Source organism: Benincasa hispida, chromosome 8, assembly GCF_009727055.1.
Source record: "Benincasa hispida cultivar B227 chromosome 8, ASM972705v1, whole genome shotgun sequence".
Classification (NCBI taxonomy): Eukaryota; Viridiplantae; Streptophyta; class Magnoliopsida; order Cucurbitales; family Cucurbitaceae; genus Benincasa; species Benincasa hispida.
This window is the reverse complement of record NC_052356.1, coordinates 14,945,009-14,970,021: the sequence shown is the minus strand read 5'-3', so window position 1 is coordinate 14,970,021 and position 25,013 is coordinate 14,945,009. Positions and strand designations below refer to the sequence as shown.

The 25,013-nt window shown below is 34.7% G+C and overlaps 2 protein-coding genes across 2 annotated transcripts; both read left to right on the top strand.

The window, feature by feature from the left end:
- The first annotated feature begins 6,139 nt into the window (after nucleotides 1-6,139).
- LOC120082454 (U2 small nuclear ribonucleoprotein B'' 2) lies at nucleotides 6,140-9,683 on the top strand. The gene is made up of 5 exons (XM_039037633.1): nucleotides 6,140-6,329; nucleotides 7,110-7,282; nucleotides 8,134-8,227; nucleotides 8,478-8,554; nucleotides 8,836-9,683. Exons 1-5 carry the CDS (start codon nucleotides 6,257-6,259, stop codon nucleotides 9,109-9,111), a joined length of 693 nt encoding a protein of 230 aa, XP_038893561.1. The 5' UTR covers nucleotides 6,140-6,256; the 3' UTR covers nucleotides 9,112-9,683.
- Nucleotides 9,684-15,663: 5,980 nt separating this feature from the next.
- LOC120083262 (WRKY transcription factor WRKY24) lies at nucleotides 15,664-18,339 on the top strand. The gene is made up of 5 exons (XM_039038934.1): nucleotides 15,664-16,051; nucleotides 16,142-16,324; nucleotides 16,414-17,048; nucleotides 17,128-17,292; nucleotides 17,622-18,339. The coding sequence occupies exons 1-5, from the start codon at nucleotides 15,743-15,745 to the stop codon at nucleotides 18,073-18,075; spliced, it is 1,746 nt and encodes a 581-aa protein (XP_038894862.1). The 5' UTR covers nucleotides 15,664-15,742; the 3' UTR covers nucleotides 18,076-18,339.
- Nucleotides 18,340-25,013: the final 6,674 nt, after the last annotated feature.

The following is a 25,013-nucleotide window of genomic DNA, read 5'->3' as shown; positions in this document are numbered from 1 at the left end:
TGTCCACCCTTAAGCCTCTAGATCTTGAGACAGAAGAAATTCAACAACCAGTAACTCCGCAAAGATTGAAAGAGGAACAAAATGAGGAAGAAAAGATCGTAATAGTGGCTGCAGCGCAAAATGCTATGATCCCACCTAAAATGGGCGACCCAGGAATCTTCACGATACCATGCTATATCGGAGGGACGTACAGTGGCCAAGCACTATACGATATTGAGGCAAGTATAAACATAATTCCATTATTGATCTTCAAACAATTGAATGCTGGTACACTTACGCCCACAAAGGAAATTCTCCTGCTCGCTAACAGATCCCGATTACACCCTGAAGAAGAGTTGAAAAATGCCGCAATTTCAATCGATAAATTCATCTTGTCGGCAGACTTCCTCATTTTGGATTATAAAGTGGACGAAGATGCGCCCATCATATTGGGATGACCATTCCTTTCAACCGACTACGCTCAAATTGATGTGTGCAAGGGGGAAATTGTAATGAACATTCATGGGAAAAAACTCCGGATTAAGGTAATAAAGATCCCAGAGGACAAAGGAAAGAGAGAAAATCCACCATGGATGTGAACAACCCAGCCTAGAATAAGTGGTTCCTGAGTTATTATATGATTCAACCTCATCAGGGACACAATCCTTTTGAATATCCTTTTCCTGCATCAATTACTTTATAAACTTTTATCATCTCGTTATTTATTATCACAATTACCTTTTTGCTACCAGCATCGTTCTTACTTCTCTAAAAAAAAAAGGATATATATTTTGTGTTGTTTAAAATAATTTGACCCTTTCTTTGTTTGTTTATAACGATTAAGGCACAGGATTGTGGAGATGTTACATGAAACAGCAAATTATCTCACTCCGTCACTGCAATCCAAAGAAGAGAGATCGCCACAAAGATAGATGCGTCAATACATAATGCAGGCGACAGCGCAAATTTGAGGGTGTATTCTTCCTTATATTTATTTCAAATTTTGTGTTATCGCATAGCATAATAGTTTTAAAAGTTTTATCACCGCAATCATTTGACATAGATAAAATTAGTAAGTTACCGCATGCTGTTATCTTTGCCAAGTATGATTTCGATGATGAAAAATATGCTTCTATGTCTTTCATATATACTAGAGTCAACTTAACTTTAAGATAGTCACCTCATGAAATATTTCTAGAAGTTAGGGGTTTGCTAGTTTTCTTTCAAACTCTCTTTACGAAGCTTTCTATGAACATCGCATGACTTATCTCAATCTTTTGGCAATGAGGACATTGCTGAATTTTAAATTTGGGGGTGAGGTATTTATTTTCGACCTTGCTATTTTTCTAAAAAAAAAAAACTATTTTTCTACAAAAAAAAAAAGAGGAAAAAATTTTGAGAATAACAACTCTACTGTCAACGCAATGGGAAACCTATGTTGATAAGAGTTAAGTTGTGAAAGGCACTTACCCGTAGTTGGATGTCCGTATGACACACGTGGGGGCAAGCCAAAACGAAAGTAAGTCACCAAGATCAACGTATAAATAAATGACTGTAACTCTGCCAAGTAGGTATGAGTTTAGTCTGAGAAAGAGCGCATTGCTTGTAGTTGGATGTCTGCATGATACACGTGGGGGCAAGCCAAAACAAAGACAAGACACTTGGATCAGCGCAAGGTCAGAAAAAAATAACAATGTTAAGAAATATGCAAGGATAAAATCATTTGACACCCCAGTGAAAATTTTTCTTTTTGAAATAAATCATGCGATGTCCCAGAAGTTAGTAAAGTCTTTTTGAAGGTTAAGCTTGCGGTCCCTAGGTCTTAGAAATATTTTAAGAAGAGACTTGAATAAGACTTAAGGAAACTTTGGTACATAGGATTTGAACGAAGTATCCTTGAGAAATCTAGGAAAAGAACATTGCGGTTGACTTGCTAAAGGAAATCTTTAGCTTATTCTTAAGGACAAACATTGTTTAAATTTGGGGGTGTGATAACGGGCAGAAATGCATGTTATCATAGTGTTACGTTTTTAAACAATGTTGGCTTACGTTGATAAAAATGTTAAATTGCGTCCATTAAGCATCAATTTCATAATATTGCAGTCGCATGTGTTCATCGCATTAGAACAGTTGATTTGTGTATTTTTGTGTAGAATATGCGATGATGCAAGACAAAAATTGTGATAATAGGAATTCATTGGTTGGGCGCAACATCATCACAAGGCTTTGCGATAATCGTGTTCGCAAACATTTGTTAAAGAAGGATTGCCGCAACTTGGTGGGCGCATCTGGGTGAAAGACATAATTAATCACGATGGGACAGAAAAGCTGATGACAGTCGAATCCGAATTAAGTTGACAGCTGATAATGATCACAAGTACATTCAGCTTTTCAGTGACAAATATTCGGCGCATCAGTCAGGAATTAAAGTCGTCCCATTTGTACAATCATGAGAGAGAAGCTGACTTTCACCCTGGATGCTCTATAAATACCAAGGGCATCCTTCAGAAAAGCGATTGATCAGTTAATCAGTTCGCACGTCCTTGTTCATAGATTTCTTTCGTTTTAAGGCGAACGCAAGAGAGGAGGTTGTGTAGACGTTTCGATAAGCTTGGGAGAGTGCTGGAAGCTTCAAGGATAGAGAGAGGGCCGACGCCTGCGGAAGCGGGAACATGTTTGGAACCGAATAGAGATTTATAGTGTAAAAGCCTCAGTCAGCAAGGAATTGCTACCAGGCTCTCTACCTTTAACTTCCATTGTTATTTTGTACTCTACTCATTTATCGAAATGGAATATACTTCTCTATATTTGTTCACTCTCTATTATTTACGCATAAGTATCTAAATCAGTTGAATGAGTTGAGAAGCATTTAGCTAGCACAACTAGGGAATCTTCATTTTATGCGATTATCTTGTATTATGTATGCTTCATTCGTCCATTAGAGATACTCGGAAGGGTAGTCTAAGGACAAGATCTAGGCTTGGGAAGGTCAGGTTAGAATCTAGGCTCGGGAGAGTCAGATTAGAACGTATAATCAAGAGATAGGAGCTTAGGAATAAGCATTGTTTGCTATTAACGCATCGCATGCATCCTAGAGATAGGATATGATTGTGTGTGGTTGCCTTTATGCATCTTGCATCGTCGCATAAGACAAGAGTAGAGACTTAGGAATAAGCTCTATAGACACTTTTGCATTCAACACATGCGTCCTAGACTTAGGAGAATCGCATTTGCATTGGAAAATGACTTGTTGTGCATGGTTGTAGCATGATCGCATAGTTCGACGCATTCCCAAGTAACGCTAGCTAAAGACCCTCTCAAACCGTTCATCCGCATACTCAGCGCATCTATCACACAACTAATTTTTCTTAAATCCGCCGCATTTGTTTATTTTCATTAACGCAATCAACAACAAAACAACAACTCTTTATTTATTTGGTTACCGCAAAGTTTTCCTAAAAATTACCAATGCAGCCTGTTTTCACAAGCCCCTGAGTTCGACCCTGGACTTACCAAAAAACCAATTTACACTTGGATTCTGCCGAGGAAACTTGAGTGCACAATGCAATTTCACCATCGCATATCATCCATAATTCACTTCATAAAATCAAGCATCACATAACCCACCTATAAAAACATTGACACTGCATCCACTTACCTAAGGATGCCAAACTACCCAAAACGAACCTTCACTCTGCTTGGAAACTTCCTTCACCACCACCGTTCCTGAATTCAACCACAAAATTTCATGGGTAAGAATAACTTTGGCCCAAAAAAAATAACCCATGACGAGGAGCCTACTAGAAGACCTCAAAACTTACCCCAAGCAGAAGAATAAGATGGAACCAACTATGATCCGGTGACAACCGGAACTATCCGCATCAGAACTGCTCGGATGGGCGGCTAGGCGCGCGACTGAGGTCTGCGGTGGAACGTACGAAACTGATGGGGGGGGGGAGAGGGTGAGATCTGACGTGTGGCAAACGTTGGACGGTAGGGAGACGCAACTGCGAGTCGCCGGTGGTCGAGATTGACAGCGGCGCGAACGGAAGCAAAAAGGGGAGGACGGCGTGGCATTGGCGGGGCTGGACGAATGCAAACTCGGATCGACGACGAACAACTAGCGGCGGGCTCTTCGCGACTGGAAGAAGAAAAAAAAACGGCAAGAAGCTTGGAGAAGGCGCCGTTGGTGGGAGAAGGAAAGAAGAAGAAGATTTTTTTTTTCTCTACTATGCTTCTCGAGTCACCCTATTTAAAAATAACAAACCCTTAACCCTACTTCTTTTTAGGAAAAGGTAAAACAAACAAAAGTAAATAAATATAAACAAAATAAATAGATAAATATAACCACCCCAAATCCTTTTTCCAAAAAACTCAAACCACTAATAAAATATTTAAATTCCTAAACTTTGTCCTTTAAATAAAAGAAACGACGAATTAATTTAAATCTTACCTAGATTTCGGAACGTTACAAATCAAGTCAGCCGATGTGGTGCTAATGGATTAAACGCTAATCGTGTACGAATCGTGTATCCCGTACATGATTCTTCTAAATGCTAATCGTACACGATTTCTCTACCCTACTTTTGTCGATACTTTCTCTTCCCATTTATTTTTAAAAATACTTTCCCATATACCCCATTTTTGTCCTGAATCTAAAAGGAAAAAACTCTATTATCACTATGAATCATTAAATAAAAATCTCCCAATTTTAGGTACTCGCGTAAAAAAAACATAAAAACCAAAATTTATCTCTAACAATTTCTATCCACGTCAAAAGAAAAAAAAAAAAAAACAACTATAAAAATAGCACTGAATAGAGCTTATGAAAAGTGCTTAGTGCAATTGAATAAACAATATGAAAAAATGAATGTAAAAGAAAATACCTATAAAATAAAATTTGTTGAAAAAACAATCTTTTATATATATAAAACAAAAACTTTGAAGAGAGCCTATGAAAAACTACTTGATGAAATTGATTATTTTTTTTTTTTTTTTTAAACCAATAGAGAATTGGGGATTTATTTTGGTTTATGGGACAATTTAGATTTAAATTCTTGAAACAAATTTAAAAACCTGGTAGAGATGAGATGACACATCCGAAGTTGGAACAAAAACCTAAAAATATAAAGGAGAAGAAACAGGAAAAAAAATGAAAGAAAAATAAAATTGGACATATTTCGACTACAAAAAGAAAAAAAATATTAACATTAATAAAAAAAATTAGAGGAAAAAAAGAAAAAAATAAACATACCTTGGAAAATTTGGAAGTAATTTGTAAGCCCTAAAATGTTATTATTTTTCTTAAATATATGAAACAACTAGGTGTATTTACAATGAAAAAAACCAAAAAAGGAACACAATCACTTAACTAAACTCATATTAATATTTACAAGATTGGAAAGTGGAAAAAGAAAACCCTTATAAAACCATTAAATTGTTTAAACCTCGAGAGCAATGATGTGCTACTCCACCCGATCACATTTCTCCATCATCTTCGATATGTGGGGATCACATTAATCTGTTTGTAAAAACATTTAATAAAAAAGAAATTGCATTAAATCTCTTTGATTTTTTTTAACCATTTTTTAAAAACAATAAAACTCAAAATCTTAAAATCAAATTTAAATAATTTATTGTTGAAAAAAATTCCAGCAAAAGAGAATTAGAGAACAGAAGAAAAAGAAGAAAGAAAATGGACAGAAGTTACCTAATGGAAAATGAGGAGTTTAATTTAGTTGAGAAAATGAGACATTATTTTTTTTATTTAAGATTTAAGATTTTATATAGAGTTTAGATATAGATAATATGTAGATTTTTTATAGATAGTAATCAAATTTTAAAACCAATAAAATAAAATATAAAAAATAGGACTAAAATAATAAACTTAGCCTAATTTTTGTGTAAAATAATAGTCTATTACGTTATTTATGTAAAAACATAGGGAAATTTGGACAATTATGTAGTTGAGATTTATTTTTTATTCTTACAAAGGAAAAGGGCTAAAAGTAAATGGGATATTTAGTGTTGGGCTAGTCTGGGATGACCCATTAACAAGGCTTACGATACCATAACTAGTTTGGGCTTGGGTTCAATGTTAGGAGAAGGCCCATTAACAAGGTCCTGGACTCCAAAACCTGGAGTACGATCTTGCCGATCTGGTGCCTTTTGCTTGCTAGGGCTCCAAGTCTTCTTCCTCCTGCACATTCGAAAAACCAGATTTCTGTCCGTTTTTCCGTCATTCTCTGTAAGCTGAAGGTCCTAAACCCTAACCACCATGTTATCGGGGGATATACCGCCTAACCAGACCATATACATCAAGAATCTCAATGAGAAGGTCAAGAAAGAAGGTGACTCACTCTTAGCTTTTCGCTTAACCTTACTCTATCCCTTCCGTAAACGTGTTTTCTTCTGCTCGTTTAGTAGACTACTTAGTATAATTGAAGTGTTCTGCGGCACATTTTATCTTTATCATTTCGCTTTCGGCTCTCAAAATTCATGCTACTGTCGCGGGGGGTATTTTTGGCGAAGGTCAGCTTGTTTTTATTACATTATTTGATATTTCTGATGATGCCGCACAGTAATGACTCGAGAATGTTCAACTATTATAGTTGAAATTTGGTTTTTGGTGTCAAGGAGCTGATAGCTTGAAATTTTAGTTTGGGTTTAGACACGGCTACTTGCTTTGCCCATTCCCCTACCATTTGGGATTTTGTTTACTATTTTGGTTGCTTATGCCCCATTTGGTAATGATTCGGTGTTTTGTTTTTGTTTTTTCTAGAATTAAGTTTATTTCATTCACATTTCTTATAATGATTTGCATCTTTCTTAAATACAATAGTTGAATTCTTAGTCAAATTCAGTTGTAAGCTACCTTTTTAGTTCTCGAAATTTGGTTTGGTTTTTTAAACCGTTGGTGAAAAGTAGATAAAAATGAATAAATTTGGAGATGAAAGTAGTGCTCGTGGGCTTAATTTTCTAAAACAAAGACAAAAAACAAAATAATTACCAAACGGGCCTTAGTATTCAGTTTTAAACAATATTATATCACATTTGGAGGGGGCGATTTGATCTACGTCCTCTTAGTGCTCAGATTTTGATGGTATACTAAAATTTCCCCCCTTGGACAGAATTGAAGAGATCCCTTTATGCTTTGTTTTCTCAATATGGAAGGATCCTTGATGTTGTTGCCTTGAAGACACCAAGGCTACGAGGGCAAGCATGGGTTGCATTTAGTGAAGTGACTGCAGCTAGCAATGCTGTGCGGCAGATGCAAAATTTCCCATTCTATGAAAAACCTATGGTTAGTCTTTAGCTATCACATTTTCTGAACTTGCTTTTCATAATTTTTTCGTGGCCTTTCATCTATGGACTGTTCTAGTGCACTTCAAATTTTTAAGGGTAACTGCGGATAGTTTGCTTGTCCACGGGATTGGATGCTAATTGTGCTTCAATGAGTGTCATGTGGAGAGCTTCAAGTGAATATCCGTACACAATCATGCTCAATATTGTGCCAGTTTAGTTGCTTTGCATGCCCAAAATAGCGTCTTAATTCTTTTGGATATGTGGGTTTGTATATTGGCTATGTGCATGTTATGGGCATTTTGAGATCTTTCTTTGTAACTTCTATATATTGTTATCTTTCTACAATGAATGCCATCTGTCATGAATTACAAAGTTTATGTACCACTTGGAGTGTTGTTGCCACTGGATCTTCGATCTCTATTGTAACTTGGACTGAGTGAGTTCATTTCTCCATGTTCTAATATGTGGGTTATAATAAAGGGTTTAGAGGGAATGAGTTCAATCTATGGTGGTGCACCTATTTGGGATAATATTCTACGAGTTTTTTTTACACCCTAATGTTGTAGGATCAGATGGGTTATCCTGTGAGATTAAGTCGAGATGCACACAAGTTGATCGAAATACATATCAGAAAAGGAAAAAAAGGCAATCATGACTGAAGATGTATCCATGATTCTGTTGGGAAGAAACACATGTTTTTCTTTCCAAATTTCAGTTATTTTCTTGTTTCATCTCGGAAATTTGTGTACCATCTTCATTCATACAACTTATTCCGATGTTTAATATAAAGATGACTTTTTGTTGACCATCTCAAGAATATAAAGATGGATTTTGTTGCTTCTTTTGCAGCGAATTCAATATGCCAAAACGAAATCAGATTGTGTTGCTAAAGCTGACGGAAGCTTTGTACCAAGGGAGAAGAAAAAGAAGCAAGAGGAAAAAGGTGATTGTAATTGTATATGTACTCATTTTAAACATTTTGTTTTTCGTACTCTTTGGTTTGAACAAAACCTCTTTGGTTTGTACTTCTTTGGTGCACATTATCTTTATGTTAGCAGAAGGACAATATATTTTCACTATGGTTTTTGAATTGGTTGACAGAACCTCTCGTTTTCTTATTACATTGCTTTTGAAAGATCTCAGGGTTTTAAACTGGTTTATGTTCCTGATTATCTATTACTTTGCTTATCCAGCTGAAAAAAAGCGACGTGCTGAAGAAGCACACCAATCTGCAATGCCCAATGGAACGACTGGGAATGGAGGTTCAAATGTAAGTTTCTTTTCACTCTTATCTGATTTTTTGTGATGTAAGATGTTTATGTTTCTTCTTCATATGAGCTGTATCGTATTAATTGTTTTCACCAGGAGTGGTCCCAAGCATAAATTGTATGAGTCTTTGGATGGCGTGGTTTTCTGGTTGTTTGTTTTTTTCTTGATGTCTATTCCAATATGATTTCACCTCAGTGCCCCTTAGATCAGGCAATGTTAACCAACATTTTTCCATAATTATTTTTGCTAAGAAAGCCTCTTTGTTGTGTGCCATTTGTGCAGGCCACATTCCGTCATGCAAATCCAAATGCTGCAGAAGCTACTCCAAACAACATACTATTTATTGAGAATTTGCCACATGAAACCTCTAGTATGATGTTGCAAGTCCTCTTCCAACAATATCCTGGATTCAGGGAAGTCCGGATGATTGAAGCAAAGCCGGGTATTGCTTTTGTTGAGTTTGAAGATGATGTTCAATCCTCTATGGCGATGCAGGCTCTTCAAGGCTTTAAAATTGACCCCCAACATCCCATGGCTATCTCTTTTGCAAAGAAGTAACTCAACCTTTGTCCTACTGTTATATTTTTGGAATGTGCAGCAGGTTTATGTTAAACGTCACCGCACATAAATATGAGTTGTGAGTTTTATGTAAAGTTCAAATATCCTTCCCCTCCTTCCAACGCGATTAAAGAAAAGGAATGAAAGGAAACATTGGGAGGTAGCCCACTGGTTCAGAAGAGGTGATCAAACCAAGGGACTCGATGAGTTTTCCCGGCTGTGCTAATTCCAGTTTCCAGGGTAGCAAGAAAATAGTTTTATGTTAGGTCGTCAAAAAGGAAAAAGAAAGAACTAATCAAAGACCTTTTTTTCTTTAAATGTGTTCATGTACTTGTAGTAGTGGAAACTTTGCTTTTGAAAAGAGAATGGGGAGCTGAAATTTAGGAGACAATGTTGATTAGACTTTTGCATCAATATTTCGTCCTCGACAATGAAGTGTTGATAATCATTTCTGTCAGTCTCGGGGATAATGCTGCTTGGTGCGTGTATTTTCTTCCATTGGTCGATTATGAGCAAGATTTGACCCAAATTTAGTTTGAAAATTGTGTCTTTTACTGGATCAACTGCCTAGCTATTGCTTGTTCTTTTTATTATTATTAAATGTTGGGCAGTCTTGATGTTTCATTTCATAGGGATCAGTGAATCCATCAAGTGCTGACTGCTGACCTTTACAGAACTTCAGTGCTAAAACTGACATTGCGTCTCTATTTGGGCATCTCCATTCAGCTACATCGACCACGTCGCCTGTAAGTTCCCTTGTCGTCTTCTTCTTCTTCCTACTTTTGTTTCCATGAAATTTTGAAAGATATCTATGATATGAATATAAATATTAATTAGGTGAAAAAATTATGTTTGTTTTCTTGTGTCTTATTATTTTGTTGCAAGCCCATCACAATAATCAAAATTATGTTGGTTTCCAACTGTATTGTCTTGTGTTTTTCTTTCTGTTGCAATGGGTTCTTTCTCTCTCTCTCTCTCTCTCTCTCTCTCTCTCTCTTTTTAATTGAAGGGATTCTATAATGACAAAAGTAAAGATGTTCTTACCAGGCAAATGGGAATATGAATGGATAAACCAGAATAATTGTCTCTAAACTTTGGGGGTTGGAAATGCTTCTCCAGCTTTTATCTCTACTCATTTTAACTTTTAAGAATATTTTTAACACTTTTTTTTTTGAAAATTGTGAAAATGGGATTAGATCTTGGGGAATCTTTGACTTATGGATGAGTTTATGTGGTCTATGACTTTAAAAAAATATGTTTGACTATGTTTTTAGGTTTGAATGGTAAGAGGATCGATTTTAATGAATTGAGCTGTCTCAAACCTTTTTTTTTTTTTTTTGATAGCCAATTCTGTTCTCTCCCAATATCTATAGGGTGCAATCGAACAATTCATCTAATTTAGCTTAATCGAACAATTAATCTAATTTAGCTTACTCTATGAATTTACACCCTTGGCTTGGTTAATTCAATTCTCATGCCAGATATAATCTCGACTTTATGAACAAACCTACCTGATAAGGTCGCTATCATGTTAGGATTTTTTTCAATAATATGTATATATATATAATAAATATGTCGTGTAAAAGAAGGGCAAATAAGGATAATGTTGCAAAATTCAACCGGTCCAATCTTTTGTTTGCTTGGAATGATCATCATCAAAATGTTCGTAAATGAGATGTCATTATTTTAAGGATTTCATAGAATAATGAAGATGGATGTACCTGTAGGACCCAATATACATGACACATTTAATATTATTTTTTATAACAAAAATTAATAATCAAAAGAAATCTAAACTTTCTTTTTTAAAAAATTAAAGAAAAAAAAGAAATCTAAACCTTTTTTTTGCCTTGCCACGTGGAAGTTAGGCTGCTTTCCCTTTTTCTCATAATATCTCTCTCTCGTTGACGTTGGGTTCTAGAAAGCATGTCGTCATAAATCCCGTCCTCACATTTTCTTCCCAAATACGCAATATGTGTCTTGCAATTTATCAATTTTATGTCGATTTCAGAATTTATTATTTATGGAATTATTTATATGTTAAAATTGATGCAAAAAAATATTTATCTTCTAATTCTTAAAAGACCATATAATATTATTGTCAACAGGTCTATTCATAAATTATTGAAATCAATAACTTGTACAATGTATTTGTGTTAATAAATATGTATTTCACAACTTTAAGATAATTTTTTATCATTAATATTTATATTATTCATCTAATTATGGATGACAGTGGATTATGAGCATGAAGTTTGTGTAAACTTTTTGTCTCCCATGGAAACGTAGTTTAATCAAATATAATTGGATTCCACCACATTGGAATTAGAAGATTTCATTTTCATTTTTTTTAATTCAACGTGGACAGTGGTGAATAATTGAATTATAACTTTTAGGATGATAGTTAATAATACCAGCGAATAATTTACTCTCTATTGATACAATTCATATCATGTCAAAGTAAAATTGATTATATATTCTTTTCTTCTTTCTTAAGGATGGGTTATACCCCAAAGTATTCATTTGAAGAACCTCCCTTGGATTTGGACGGACTAAAATGTTGATTGTCGACAAAAATATTGAAATCTTATTTTTATAGAAGTATCGATAAAATGTCAATGTCGATGGATACTTTTAGAAAAATTACAAAAATAAATTTACATTAATATAATCTGCGATGGGTAATAAATTAATATGTATATTATTTATATAATATTTACATTGATGATATTTTGTTGCTTATTTTTTAATATTTCGTAAATTTGTCTACAATATAATAGAAATATCGATTGACACCTCCTATCGATATCGAATCTATGAAAATATGGAAATATTGATATGTCGATGGAAATTTAATTCTATGATTTTGACCCCTTGCATTTGAAGATAGAAAATTCAATTTAATCAACGAGTAGAAACAATGTCAAGGCAAATATGTAAATCCAAATAAATAAATCCTTCAATAATGATACGCCATATTTCTAATTTTGACTAAATTATAAGTTTTTGTCTCTATTCACTTATTCATTCTTGTATATTGAATAATCATTTTACTAAGCCTGTGTATGTTACTGTTATCTTTATTTATTGTAGAAATATTCCTCGTAAGCTATTGTGCTTTCAATTATTTTATCTAATAAAAATTTGTTATTGATTCTATTTTTGTTCGTTTCCTTCATAAAAAGTTTCAAAACCATCTAAAATCAAATAGTCATGCAATCCACCACATCAAATATTAAGGTTATGTCTACAAATTTGTTTTTGGTTTTTGTTTTTAAAATTTAGGGACGCTATTTATATCTTCAAATAGTTTTCAAAAAATAGTTTTTGTTTTTAGAATTTGGTTAAGAATTCAACAATTGTATTAGGAATGATACATCCCGTTACAAGAAATGTGGAAAAATAGGCCTAATTCGTAAAAAAAAAAAAAAAAAAATCCAAATGATTATCAAACGGGGTCCAAGTTAATTCAATCATGAATACAAAAAGAATTAGAGGCAAAATTGAAAGATTAAAAAACCTATTAAATTTTTATCAAATTATTAGTGTAGTCTAAAATATTCAAAACGATGAACTAGACACATAACTTCTGAATTTTGTGTCAAATATGTATTTGAATTTTAAAAAATTACCTAATAGACTTTTAAACTGTGAGTTTTATGTTCATTAAGTTTTTAAAGTTTAAATAATTTTTAGTACATTCTAAACTTGCAATTTTGTGTGTTCAACATATTTCTATAATTTTCAAATTTGTATATAATAGATCTTAAAATTATTCAATATACTTTTAAAAATTTACGTATCTACTAAATATGAAATGAAAATTTTAGAGGTCAATTAGATATAAAATTGAATTCTATAGCTAACATATTAACTATCAATTACCTTTTAAGAAAAAAAAGAAAGAAAATTGAATATACCAAGAACTTATAAAATGCAAAATTAAAAGTTTAAAATACTTTTATTAAACTCAAAACTGAAAGTTTAGGAATCTATTGAAAACTTTTAGGAGGTGTTTGACTCATCAACATAAGTTAAGTTGGTATATATATCAAGTCATTGTTTGGCTTACCAACTTTAAATGTTGGTAGAATTAAGTTGATATATTTTACCAACTGACCCAACTCACCCCAACTCTTCCTTCTATGTTTTCAATAACTCCACCCATTGCCCATTGTCACACCCCAAGAGCTAACTCTAGGCTCTGACAACCACCTCTGATGACAACTCCAGCAAACAACTTCGAGCTCCAACAACTACCTACCTCCAATGATAAATTCCGCGCGACGAAATCTGGACTCCAACAACCACCTTCGATGATAACTCCGATAGCTAACTCCGAGCTCCAACAACCTTTGCGCAACCAACTCCGATGACTAATTCTAGCCTCCGACAACCACCTTCGGTGACCCAACTCCGACGACCACCTTCGTGCTACCAACTCTGACGACCAATTGGCTTCGACAACAAATTCAATTGACCAACTCTGACAACCACCTTTGTAGGCTCTGACAACCACCTTTGTAGGCTCTGACAACCACCTTCGACTACAAACTCCATGAAAATCACCTTTGAGAGAGCAACTCTGACGGCCAACTCGAGGCTTCAATAACCACCTTCGACAACAAACTTCAATAACCAACTCTAATACCACCTTCATGCAACTAACTTCGGGCTTCGACAGTCACCTCTGACTACAATCTCCAACAAAAATCATCTTTGATGATCAACTTCGACGACCACTTTCGTCCAACCAACTCCGAGATTCGAAAACCACCTCCGATGACAAACTTCGACAACCAATTCCAATACACCTTCATGTGACAAACTTTAGGCTCCGAAAACCACCTTTGACTACACACTCCAAGAAAAATCATCTTCGATAATCGACTTCGACAACTACTTCTTACTATTATAAGACTGATGACTGTTAAAATATGTTGTAGGGTTGTTGATTTTATAAAAAAATTTATTTTGTCTACATTAAGTGTATTATTTATACGTAATGAATTCACATATCAAATGAGTGTTAAGAATAATTAGACGAAAAGTATGTAGCATATAACAAAAAAAAAAATCATAAAATAAAAAATCTTGTTCTTGGAACATTTGCCAACAAGAATTAGTGAAAAATAGAGATTTATTCTCTGATGATTCTCCAAATTTAGAGGAAATGAAAATGAAACTGTTGAAGAATTGTGATGACATTCCATTGGCTATTACAATGATGGGGCGATTTAATTAAAAAAAATTTATGACATAGGAAAAATATAGAGCAATAATAAGAAAAAGAAGAAAAAGAAGACGATAATAAAATTCATGGAGAAAAATTAGCTAGAATCAAAAGTTTGATTTCGCTTTAGTTTTTTCATTTTATTTAACCATATTTCTACAAGAAATATAATGGATTAAATGTTGTTCATTGCCCAAAAAAGAAAGAAAGAAACAAAGAAAAGTTTTGAAAATTAAAAGAAAAAATTGCAATCCATATTTTATTCAAACGAAAATTGGTAGAATTATTGAATAAAAAAGTTTCAAAACAAAAATAATAATCATAAAAACATATTATTTAATATTAAAAAAATTGCAGCATATATCACATATGAACTTAATTCTGCACCTAAATATAGACATATAAACTTAGACCAAATAACTCTGCATCCTAAACACAAACCAACTTATGAATTCAGACATATGAACTCCAAATATCCTATCTTAACTCAAGTGCCACAAACAACTTCTTAAAAATTTTACAATCAAACTTAAAAAGCTTAAAACATGTTTGATAACGGTTTTGAAATGGTTAAAATCACTTTTGTTGTATTTAAAATTACTCTAAAATACATTTTTAGTTACTCAAAATCCGAATATTTAATTTACACCTTCCATACATCTTTTATATTATTAAAATTGATTTTAAATAGTTAACAACATTTTTTTTGAATAATTTTAAAAACCACACAAATAATTTTAATTATTCTCGAATCATTTTCAAATTTGCAATCAGTTTCGAGAACTAAATTTATAATTTAACTAAACAATTGAAGTGATATGATCTAAAAAATAGTTGATAAATCGAACTTTTAATGAAATAATGATTTAATACTATGATAATTTCTGTGTCCACTTTGGGGGGAGATACTAAATGAGGGGAAAAAAAAGGATGGAGGAAAAAAATGGAATTCAAAGATAACTGCCGGATAGAACACGACACACGAGTGGCTTAAAAGCATGAGAAAGAGAAAAAGAGGTAATAAAAAGACAAAAAAAAAAAAGAAAAAAGAAAAAAGAAAAAAAGAAAAAAGAAAAAAAGAAACAACCAAACTCTATCTCTCTTCTTAATAACAGTAACCAAGAAAGAAAGAAATGGAAAACAGCGTAATAATAATAATAAGTAAGTTTAGAATTTAAAAAAAAAGAAAAAAAAAAGAAAAACAAGTCAGCCGCCATCCAGTCAAACCCACGAGTTTTGACCAAAACACAGTCAACAATCTCCCAAGAGACTCCCTTTCCTGGAACCATCCTCCTCTTCTTCTTCAATACCCATTTTCCTTTCCTTCTTTAACTTTCTCTTTTCACCATTTCTCTTCACAAATCTCTCTCTTTCTCTCTCTCTTCTTCTTCTTCTCCCATGGCCTCCTCTTCCGGGAGCGTAGACACCTCTGCTAATTCTCATCCTTCTTTCACTTTCTCTACTCATCCTTTTATGACTTCTTACTCTGACCTTCTCGCTTCCTCCAACAACGATCCTCCTTCCTCCGCCGCACCCCACGCTTCTCTCCGCGGTTCCGGTACTGGGGTTCCTAAATTCAAATCCCTCCCTCCTCCTTCTCTCCCTCTCTCTCCTCCTCCCATGTCTCCTTCTTCCTTTTTCGCTATTCCTCCTGGCTTGAGTCCCGCTGAGCTTCTTGATTCCCCTGTTCTTCTCAGTGCTTCTCATGTACGCTTTTTTCCATTTTAATCTCAATGGGTTCGTTTTATTTTCATTAAATTGATGATGGTTTAATGGGTTTTTTGTTTTTGGGTTCAGGTTCTGCCGTCGCCGACTACCGGGAGTTTCCCGTCTCAGTCGTTGAATTGGAAGAGCAATTCTGGGTGTAATCAGCAGAGCATTAAGGAAGAAAACAAATATTTGTCCAATTTCTCATTTCAAACTCAATCGTCAAAGTTTCCGCCGACGTCTTTTCAGCCTTCATCCACCACAGCTCCTACGGTACGTTAGATCGAAACAATTGACTCTGTTTTTTTTTTCTTCCTTTTATTCATTTCATTATATCTCTGGTTCATTTCGTTATAATTCAGACTCAGGGATGGAGTTTTCAAGAACAGCGGAAGAAAGAGGACGGTTTCTCGTCGGAGAAGAATATGGTGAAGCCGGAGTTCGGATCGATGCGGAGCTTCTCACCGGAATATGGGGTTGTTCAAAACCAGAGCCAAAACAACGGCAGCGGGGAGTTGCAGTCTGACTACGGCAATAATTACCCTCAACAATCTCAGACGTTGAATCGAAGGTCGGACGACGGCTACAACTGGAGAAAATACGGCCAAAAACAGGTTAAAGGAAGTGAAAATCCGAGAAGCTATTATAAGTGCACTTTCCCCAATTGCCCAACTAAGAAAAAGGTTGAAAGATCCTTAGATGGACAGATCACGGAGATTGTTTACAAAGGCAGCCATAACCATGCCAAGCCCCAATCCACGAGGAGGTCGTCACTGTCGTCAGCCGGTTCTTCCCACGCCCTGGTGGCTTTGATTCCGGCTACTAATGAGATGGCGGACCAATCATTTACAACCCAAGGCAGCGGCCAATTCGACGGCGTTGCAACGCCGGAGAATTCCTCAATTTCAATCGGCGACGACGACTTCGATCGAAGCTCTCAAAAGAGCAAATCCGGAGGGGACGATTTTGATGAGGACGAACCAGAGGCTAAGAGATGGTGAGAGCTCGGTTTTTGAAAATTGACTCTGTTACGTTTCTGTGTTTTGTAAACTAAGGATTTGTGAATTGTTTTTCAGGCGAAGGGAAGGTGACAACAATGAAGGTATTTCGGCGGTCGGTAGCCGGACGGTGAGAGAGCCGAGAGTCGTCGTCCAAACCACCAGCGACATCGACATTCTGGACGATGGTTACCGGTGGAGGAAGTACGGCCAGAAAGTTGTGAAGGGAAACCCAAATCCAAGGTGAAAACAATCTCTCATATCATTTCCTACGCAAATCCCAACTTTCAATCCAACAATGATTAAATACATGAGAGTCATATATGTTTGAAATTCTACTATATTATCGTATCAAATAAGTAAATCTTGCATTGTTTTGAACAAGTTTAAACACAAACTCTAACTTTAGTCTAAGAGATTATAAATAGGTTATTTATTGGTCTAACATGAATAGATGATTATACTAGTTGAATTATACTCGTTTTAACTGTTGCACCATAATCATCTCATCTAAAGATTTTGAGTTGATATAGTATAAAAATATCTAAAAAAAGTTGAGGGGATATTTGCAGGAGTTACTACAAATGCACAAATCCAGGATGTCCAGTAAGAAAGCACGTGGAGAGAGCTTCACATGATCTAAGAGCAGTGATCACAACTTATGAAGGGAAGCACAACCATGATGTTCCACCAGCACGTGGCAGTGGAAGCCATTCCCTCAGCCGTCCATTCCCCAGCAACGACCCTCCGGCCACGGCGATCCGCCCATCGGCAGTGACCCATCAGTCAAACAACGGGGGGCATTTGCAAGGTCTAAGGCTGCAGCAATCTTCAGAGTCCCAAACAGCATTCACAGTGGAAATGGTGCAAAATGGGAATGGATTTTCATTCCCAGAATTTGGAAACTCAATGGGAATGGGAGTAGGATCCTACATCAACCAAACACAGCCTAATGACAATTTGTTAATCAGAGCTAAAGAAGAGCCAAGAGATCATGACATGTTCATCCAATCTCTCCTATGTTAGAGAGAGTTGGGTTCCAAACAAAGGAGTTTTTCCTAAATTTTTTCCTCTTTTGGGGTTTCTTCAAATCCAAAAAAGAGAGAAAAACAGGCACAAAAACACATCAAATAAGGTTCATTTAATTCTTTTTTTGCTTGTATATTTTTTCATAGGGGCTCGTTGGGTTATTATTTTTTTTTTCTTTCCTTTTCTGTAGTATTTATAATACACCTGTATGTTATAGTGAAGTCATATATAAGAATTATACCTTCATTATTATTATTTTTAGTTATTAATGTTTTCTTTTGAATTTGAATATATAAAATAAATTCGTGAAATAAATGTTCGATTTTTTTTTTTTATTTTTAAATTAACTAATTCGAGTGAGGAGAGGCACACACATAATTAGATATGTGTATGGGTTTGTTGTGGGTCCTACAGAAGAGAGAGAGGTGATGACGTCATTGATGACATCAGCATGGAAGTTTGAACGAGTCAAAGAAAGCGGTGGAGGGTAGGGATGGAGTGGTGTGAGATTGCTTGGCGGAGAAGTTGAAGGCCAAAAGTCAACTTTTGGGGAGAGAGCGGAAATGACTATTTTAACCCACGTTCACACGGGGTTATTTCGGTAAAAATAGAATGAGAAGATCGCCTACGTGAAGGACACGGAAAAGTTTATAGTTACATTACACTATAGTTAGGGGCACTAAAAGAAGTGATGATTTTGAAGAATTGAATCAAATCAATTTCTACAATTTGGATTGGATTATAGATTAATCTTTAAAAAAAAATTTAGTTGTATTTGTTCATAGATTTATCTAAAATTACCTTAGAATAAATCCAAATTTATTACTGATTTTAAAATGTATTTTTTACGGAATTATTAATCTTAGTTCATTATTTATAAATAATTAGAAACATAAATTACTATTTCTTAAAACAAAAAGTTCAATAAATTCTTCACAGAATTCAAATCAACTCAATCCAAATGTTCATACTTGTATTGAGTTAAGTTCATTATTTAGGTATTTTTTTTTTTATTACAAATCGATTTGAAGAATATAATTGACATGGGTATAAAAAGTATCTCGACCCAATCCAACGCAACATAAGAACACTCTTATATACATCATCAAGGGGCTGTTTGGGGGCACAACATGAGATGATATATCCATACATCCTATATCATGTCAGTATTTGGAGACCCAATATCCAATCTCACCGATTTTAATTTTTTGTGGGCCAATTTTCAGAACGTGGTATCTCACCGTCATTTTTCTTCCACGTATCGTATATCATCTCAATATTTGAACATATTCGATCAAACTCGATCGTTCATAGAACTCCTCAAATATCAAAACTCCCCACATCATATATCATTTGTGTCTAAACAACCCGTAAATGACATGCCAAATAAATAGAATGGGTATATATCACCATAATTCTATAAAATTTTCTAGATGTCACGGAGTAAATAGGGAAGAGATTTCCTAAAAGAAATAAAAAATATATATAGAAAAAGAAAAGGTGACATTTGGCAAAAGATGATTGGTGAATGGGGGTTTGTCCACCCACCGACTTGTCGTAACCAGATTTGGAATTGAATATGTGGGGGTGTTTTCTAATCCCTTTCACATGCTACAAACAATACAATATCTATTATCTTCTCCCCCAACATTTTTTTATTCTCTTCTAAATTTTGGAAAAAAAAAAAAAAAATCAACTTTTTGTCCTTATCTCATCTTATTATATCTTAATAACGGGTTAAGGAAAGAATCAGTTTTGAACTGTTTTCTCTTTGTCAAGTCCTAAATTTACAAAGCATATCATTTAATATAAATTTTAAATATTCAATTTAAATCATAAAATAGCATTTAACAATTTAGAATATTAAATATTTTATTCTTATTTATATAATCATTAATTTTAATTTTTAACTATTATTATTTCAATTGACAAACATATTAAGAATGTTAGTATCTCAATAGTTTTACCATTTCACTACATTATACTCTTAATTTAAATCATAAAATATAATTTAAAACTAAAATAAGAGAGTAAAAATGTTATGGGCTAGATTATCGAGATGTGTCAAGATTGAGAGTCTAGAGATAGGAGGGTTAAAGACATTGATGGAAGCTTGAAATGGATGACCCGAGGCTAATGGATCCCATGTCCCACCAGATCTGAGTGGATTGGTCAATACCCATTGTAGAGCTTAAAAGACCCACAGAGAAGCTCAGAGGACTCATGGGGACCTAGTATTTGTAGTACCATGATGGATTCATGGAAGACCTCTGTAGAATCCATGGAGGACCTTAAGACCCATGAAAGACTCATGAAGAACCTCAAGACCCATGGGGTCTAACAATACTATGGAAGACCTCTATGAGATTTGTGGAAGACCTCAGTAGAAGTTATACAAGACCCATGGAGAACCTCGCAGGATCCATGGAGACTTATAAGTATCATAGTGGACTTCTAGTCCCATGGGGATCTTGGAGGACCTTTATACAAGACACTTGGAGATCACGTAGAGAACTTTTGTAGGACTCATGGAGGTTTTAGTAGTACCACAAAGGACCTAGCAGTACCATGCAGAACCTATACACTTCTGCGTAGACCAAGCAGGTGGTCGTCCAAATTCCTAAAGGACAACTCATAAAGGGGATGTTGGAGAGTTGGTTGGGTGAAACATCATTTACCACTTCAAGTAGTAATATTATAACTACCCAACAAGTAACGATTCAACGATCCAAAAGTTAAAGAGGGTAGTTATGAGACTAAATGTTTGTTACACAATATTAAGTCTATATAAAGGATGAAAAACAATGACATTTACTCTAAAAACACTCTATGCTACTCTCTACTCCTAGTACTCATCAACCCATTATTGACTTAAGTGTCAGGGTATCAATGACATGACACCACACCGATGTTTAATGTCAATATTTTGTCGAACACTTGTGATTTTTTTCTTTAAAATACAAATTTACTAGTTGATCCATTTTTTGGTATCAAAAGAAAACGATCTACTGATTTTTTGAATAATACTTTTAGTTCTCCTAAATAATTTAAACTAATACACATAAGAAAAAAAAAACCTAAAGTGAAACTTAAAAAATATGGCACTGCACAAGTATGCAAAATGAACTTCCTCTGACTTGTTGGTTAACCATTTAGCTTTTGAAAATTAAGCTTATAAATAACCCTTCCATCTTTAGGTCTATTTGCTTTGTTACCTACTTCTCTACCAATATTTTCAAAATCTAAGATAAGTTAAAAAGAGAGTTTTTAAAGCATATTTTTGCTTTTCAAATATGACTAATAATTAATATCTTTTATTTAAAAAAGATAAACTATTATCATAAGAAATTAAGAGAAAGTGAACATAATAATAATAATAAAAAAAAAAAAATTAAATTTGGCTAAGAAATGGGTGGGTCTTGTAGAGACTATGAAGACACGTAATTTCATGCAAAATCAAAGCCGGTGATTCTTCTGTGACTTTTGAGGTCCGGACTATCTTGAATTATAATATTAATGTCAGAGTGACATTTATCTTTGTGCATCCCACCAGATTAGAAGTTTCATCTTAATCTTTTTTTGAAATATTTTAATTTCTTTTTATGTAAGTGATGAGGGAGATACATGTTGGATTGTATGTCCTAAAACTCGTAGTTTGTAAATTGATAAACATATTCTGTTTTGTTTTTCGATAAAATTGTTATTGAAATTGTAATCTTGAATCCAATAAACTAAGGTTCTGAGTCTATTTAATGTAGTTTGAACTTTATGTAGTGACATAAATGTGGATCAAGTTCAAATATATAGCCAAAATGGTCTATAGTATATGAATAAGGTTAGACGTCTTATTCTGGGGACACTATGGATGCAGCTCACTTTGTAGTTAGTACAAACGATGTGATCCTGAATCTTTCATATAGAGATATGAAACTGGGGGCATCCTATGTAAAGAGTTTACATAAAACTAAACCATGAAATAGTCACTTTTTACGTTCTAAACGCCGTTTTATGTATAAAACTGACTATTTCGTTAATTGATGACCTAGGTAACTTAATCTTAATCCTGAGCTAACTATGAACTCTTGTTCACTCGGAATCATCCTTAGATCTGCATAGGTGAGGGCAACTTATTATCGCTGGCCCAATAAGCCTCTCATTTCAGGGGTAAGATCAGGTGGATAGCTGGGAACATAGGGTGCAAGATGGAATTCATTCTTACCCGTTATAGGGATAGTAGATAGGTTGTTCCCTTTAGTACTGAATCTAGGTCTTGAACAAGGGGCCCTACCCTCTCCTTGGTCCGAGAGGGGTTNCTATTCGTTAATTGATGACCTGGGTAACTTAATCTTAATCCTGAGCTAACTATGAACTCCTGTTCACTCGGAATTATCCTTACATCTGCATAGGTGAGGGCAGCTCATCATCGCTGGCCCAATAAGCCTCCCATTTCAAGGGTAAGATCGGGTGGATACCTGAGAATATAGGATGCAACACAAAATTCACTCCTATCCGATATAGGGATAGTAGATAGGTTGTTCCCTTTAGTACTGAATCTAGGTCTTGAACAAGGGGCCCTACCCTCTCCTTGGTCCGAGAGGGGTTCGGTTTATAGGTTGGACCTTAAACCAATTGTTTATTAGAGGATCAATGGAACTTAAGGAACAAGATGTAGACTTGGGGGTAAAATAGTTTTTATGACCCAGCCAAGATTACGAACAACCTGTGAAAGATTAGCTTACTAATCATGATTATATCATATGAACAAAAATATATCTATAGTGAGGGGAGTGCAACTATGAGACTATAGTGGAATGACCCCTGAGTTAATGAATGTTGATTAGTTCTGTCTAAAGAGTTTAGCCAGCTAATCTCGGATCATTGGAGCCCATGATCTATAGGTCCATTAGGTTCCCTTACTAGCTCATATGGAATAAACTTAGAACAATATGATAGAATAATTCAAATTGTTCGAATTAGTTAAAGAGAGAGAAAACGAGAAGTATATGTGATATAGTAGTCGGTTTTTCAGTTTAGAGATATAACCTTAATATTTAAATGTGATTTAAATATTAAGAATATGAATACGTGCATATTTGGAAGCTCGAAAATAATGGAAATGGTCAAAGATATAAAAAGTCAAAGAGTTAACTTTTGACTTTGAAAAGTCAAACTTTGACTGACCTTATATTCAAATGTGATTTGAATTTCTAGAAAATGAATGCGGATTCATGCTCCGGAGGTCAAAATTAGTCAGCACGGAAAAAATCATAAAAAGTTAAAATATTGACTTTTTGGTCAAAGTTTGACTTTGACAAAATGACTATTTTGCACTTTGACTAAAGTTAATGGGAAAATCCAAACTTTTGTTGGATAATTCCACTAACAAAATAGTGGGCTAGGTGTTGGCTTATAGTGGAGACATTAAGGCCACTTAGATAGTGATTCTTGGTGGTTGGTTTTTATGAATTTGTTACTTTTACATGGCCCTTTTCTATAAATATGGGCTTTTCAATTTGGATTAAATTTTTTTGCTACTTTTGCCAAAATAATTTTCAAAATTGGGCTGGAAAATAAAAACCCAAACCCAACCCAAAATCTATCTTCTAATTCCATCTCTTTCTCTCTCTCGGTTTCTTCATCCATCGGGTTCCACGATCCGATTCTGAGTCCAGAGGATAGTAGGTTAGCTCTAGTGGTGGTCCAAAAGAGTTCGGGTCGAGTTTCAATGAGGAAAAACATTTTTCGGGAGCTACAAATGTTGTATCCTATCCAAATTAATTTACTGCTTTTCCTTCATTTGCATGCTAATTTCCTTTTAATTAAAAGTAATTAGAGTATAATTAGATCCTTATTCCACTGTGTATGTCTCGTGTTCCATCATGTGGTATCAGACATGCTTTAATTACGCTCAATTGCTTTTGGTGGGTGTTTTTTTCCTTTCTATTCAAAGATTAAATGAAATATGGACTAAAGTGGATTTATTATGATTTTGGCATTGTTTTTCTTTAAATTTCTTGTGAAAATTTGTAATTGCTCACATGTTTATGAGCATTAATGTGTGAAAAAGGGTTTGTAAATTTGTTGGAGTCATTAGAGTTGAAATTAGGTTGTAATTACTTGATTCTGGGAGAGAGGACAACATAAAAAATTGGAGAAAAATGGTTCACAGACCCGAGAGAAGGCTCCCAGACCCGACCCGGTTCGAAGTAGCCCCGCGCGTGCCAACTGTCGACGATGTGTTCGACCCATTTTGCACCCCGACCCAGTTTCGCCTGCCCCGCCCGGATCCGACTAGCATGCCCGTGCGCCCATCTACTCGCGACCCACGCACCCGTGCGTTCCGTTAGACCCGCCCTACCCCGTGCCTCCGTTGACCGTGCCAACATGCATTGACCAACCGGTCTAGATGGTCTGGATCGGTCTGTTTGACCTGGTTGAGCCGGTATGACCGGTTCAACTTGATTTTTGGTGTTTTTAGGCTGGTTCGAGTGGTTTCTGAGCAGTTCCAGATGGTTCAAAGTGTTTGAAGCCAGTTCCGGGAAGATGGTTGCTGATTTATGTAATAAATTAGTTATTTATTTGTTTTTAATGCCAAAATCGGTCCACTTTAGTATTGTTTACCTATTATGCATGTGATGTATAATGTTGTTTGATTATGTGTGCATATAGTATGCCATATAGTTTTAAAACCCCACCATAGGAAAAGCATGTAACATGCATTTGTTATATCTTATAAGTGGTATAAAATATATACTATGCATGCTTAGTTTTAATATAAGTGTTATATTAAAACATCTTTGTTTGAAAGAAGCATGTTATAGATGAATGCTTTAGGGTTATAATTGTTATAATTTATTTTATAATTGTTATAAAATAACATAGACTTCTAAAATTTATAACAAAGATAAGATGCATGCTCACTCAGGGTTAACCAT

Excerpts from the sequence above, each read along its gene's own strand:
- LOC120082454 (XM_039037633.1), top strand. The coding sequence starts at position 6,257 with ATGTTATCGGGGGATATACCGCCTAACCAGACCATATACATCAAGAAT. Across the intron at positions 7,283-8,133 it reads CATTCTATGAAAAACCTATG|CGAATTCAATATGCCAAAAC; the intron begins GTTAGTCTTTAG and ends CTTCTTTTGCAG. Across the intron at positions 8,555-8,835 it reads CTGGGAATGGAGGTTCAAAT|GCCACATTCCGTCATGCAAA; the intron begins GTAAGTTTCTTT and ends CCATTTGTGCAG.
- LOC120083262 (XM_039038934.1), top strand. The coding sequence starts at position 15,743 with ATGGCCTCCTCTTCCGGGAGCGTAGACACCTCTGCTAATTCTCATCCT. Across the intron at positions 16,325-16,413 it reads CATCCACCACAGCTCCTACG|ACTCAGGGATGGAGTTTTCA; the intron begins GTACGTTAGATC and ends GTTATAATTCAG. Across the intron at positions 17,293-17,621 it reads AAGGGAAACCCAAATCCAAG|GAGTTACTACAAATGCACAA; the intron begins GTGAAAACAATC and ends GGATATTTGCAG.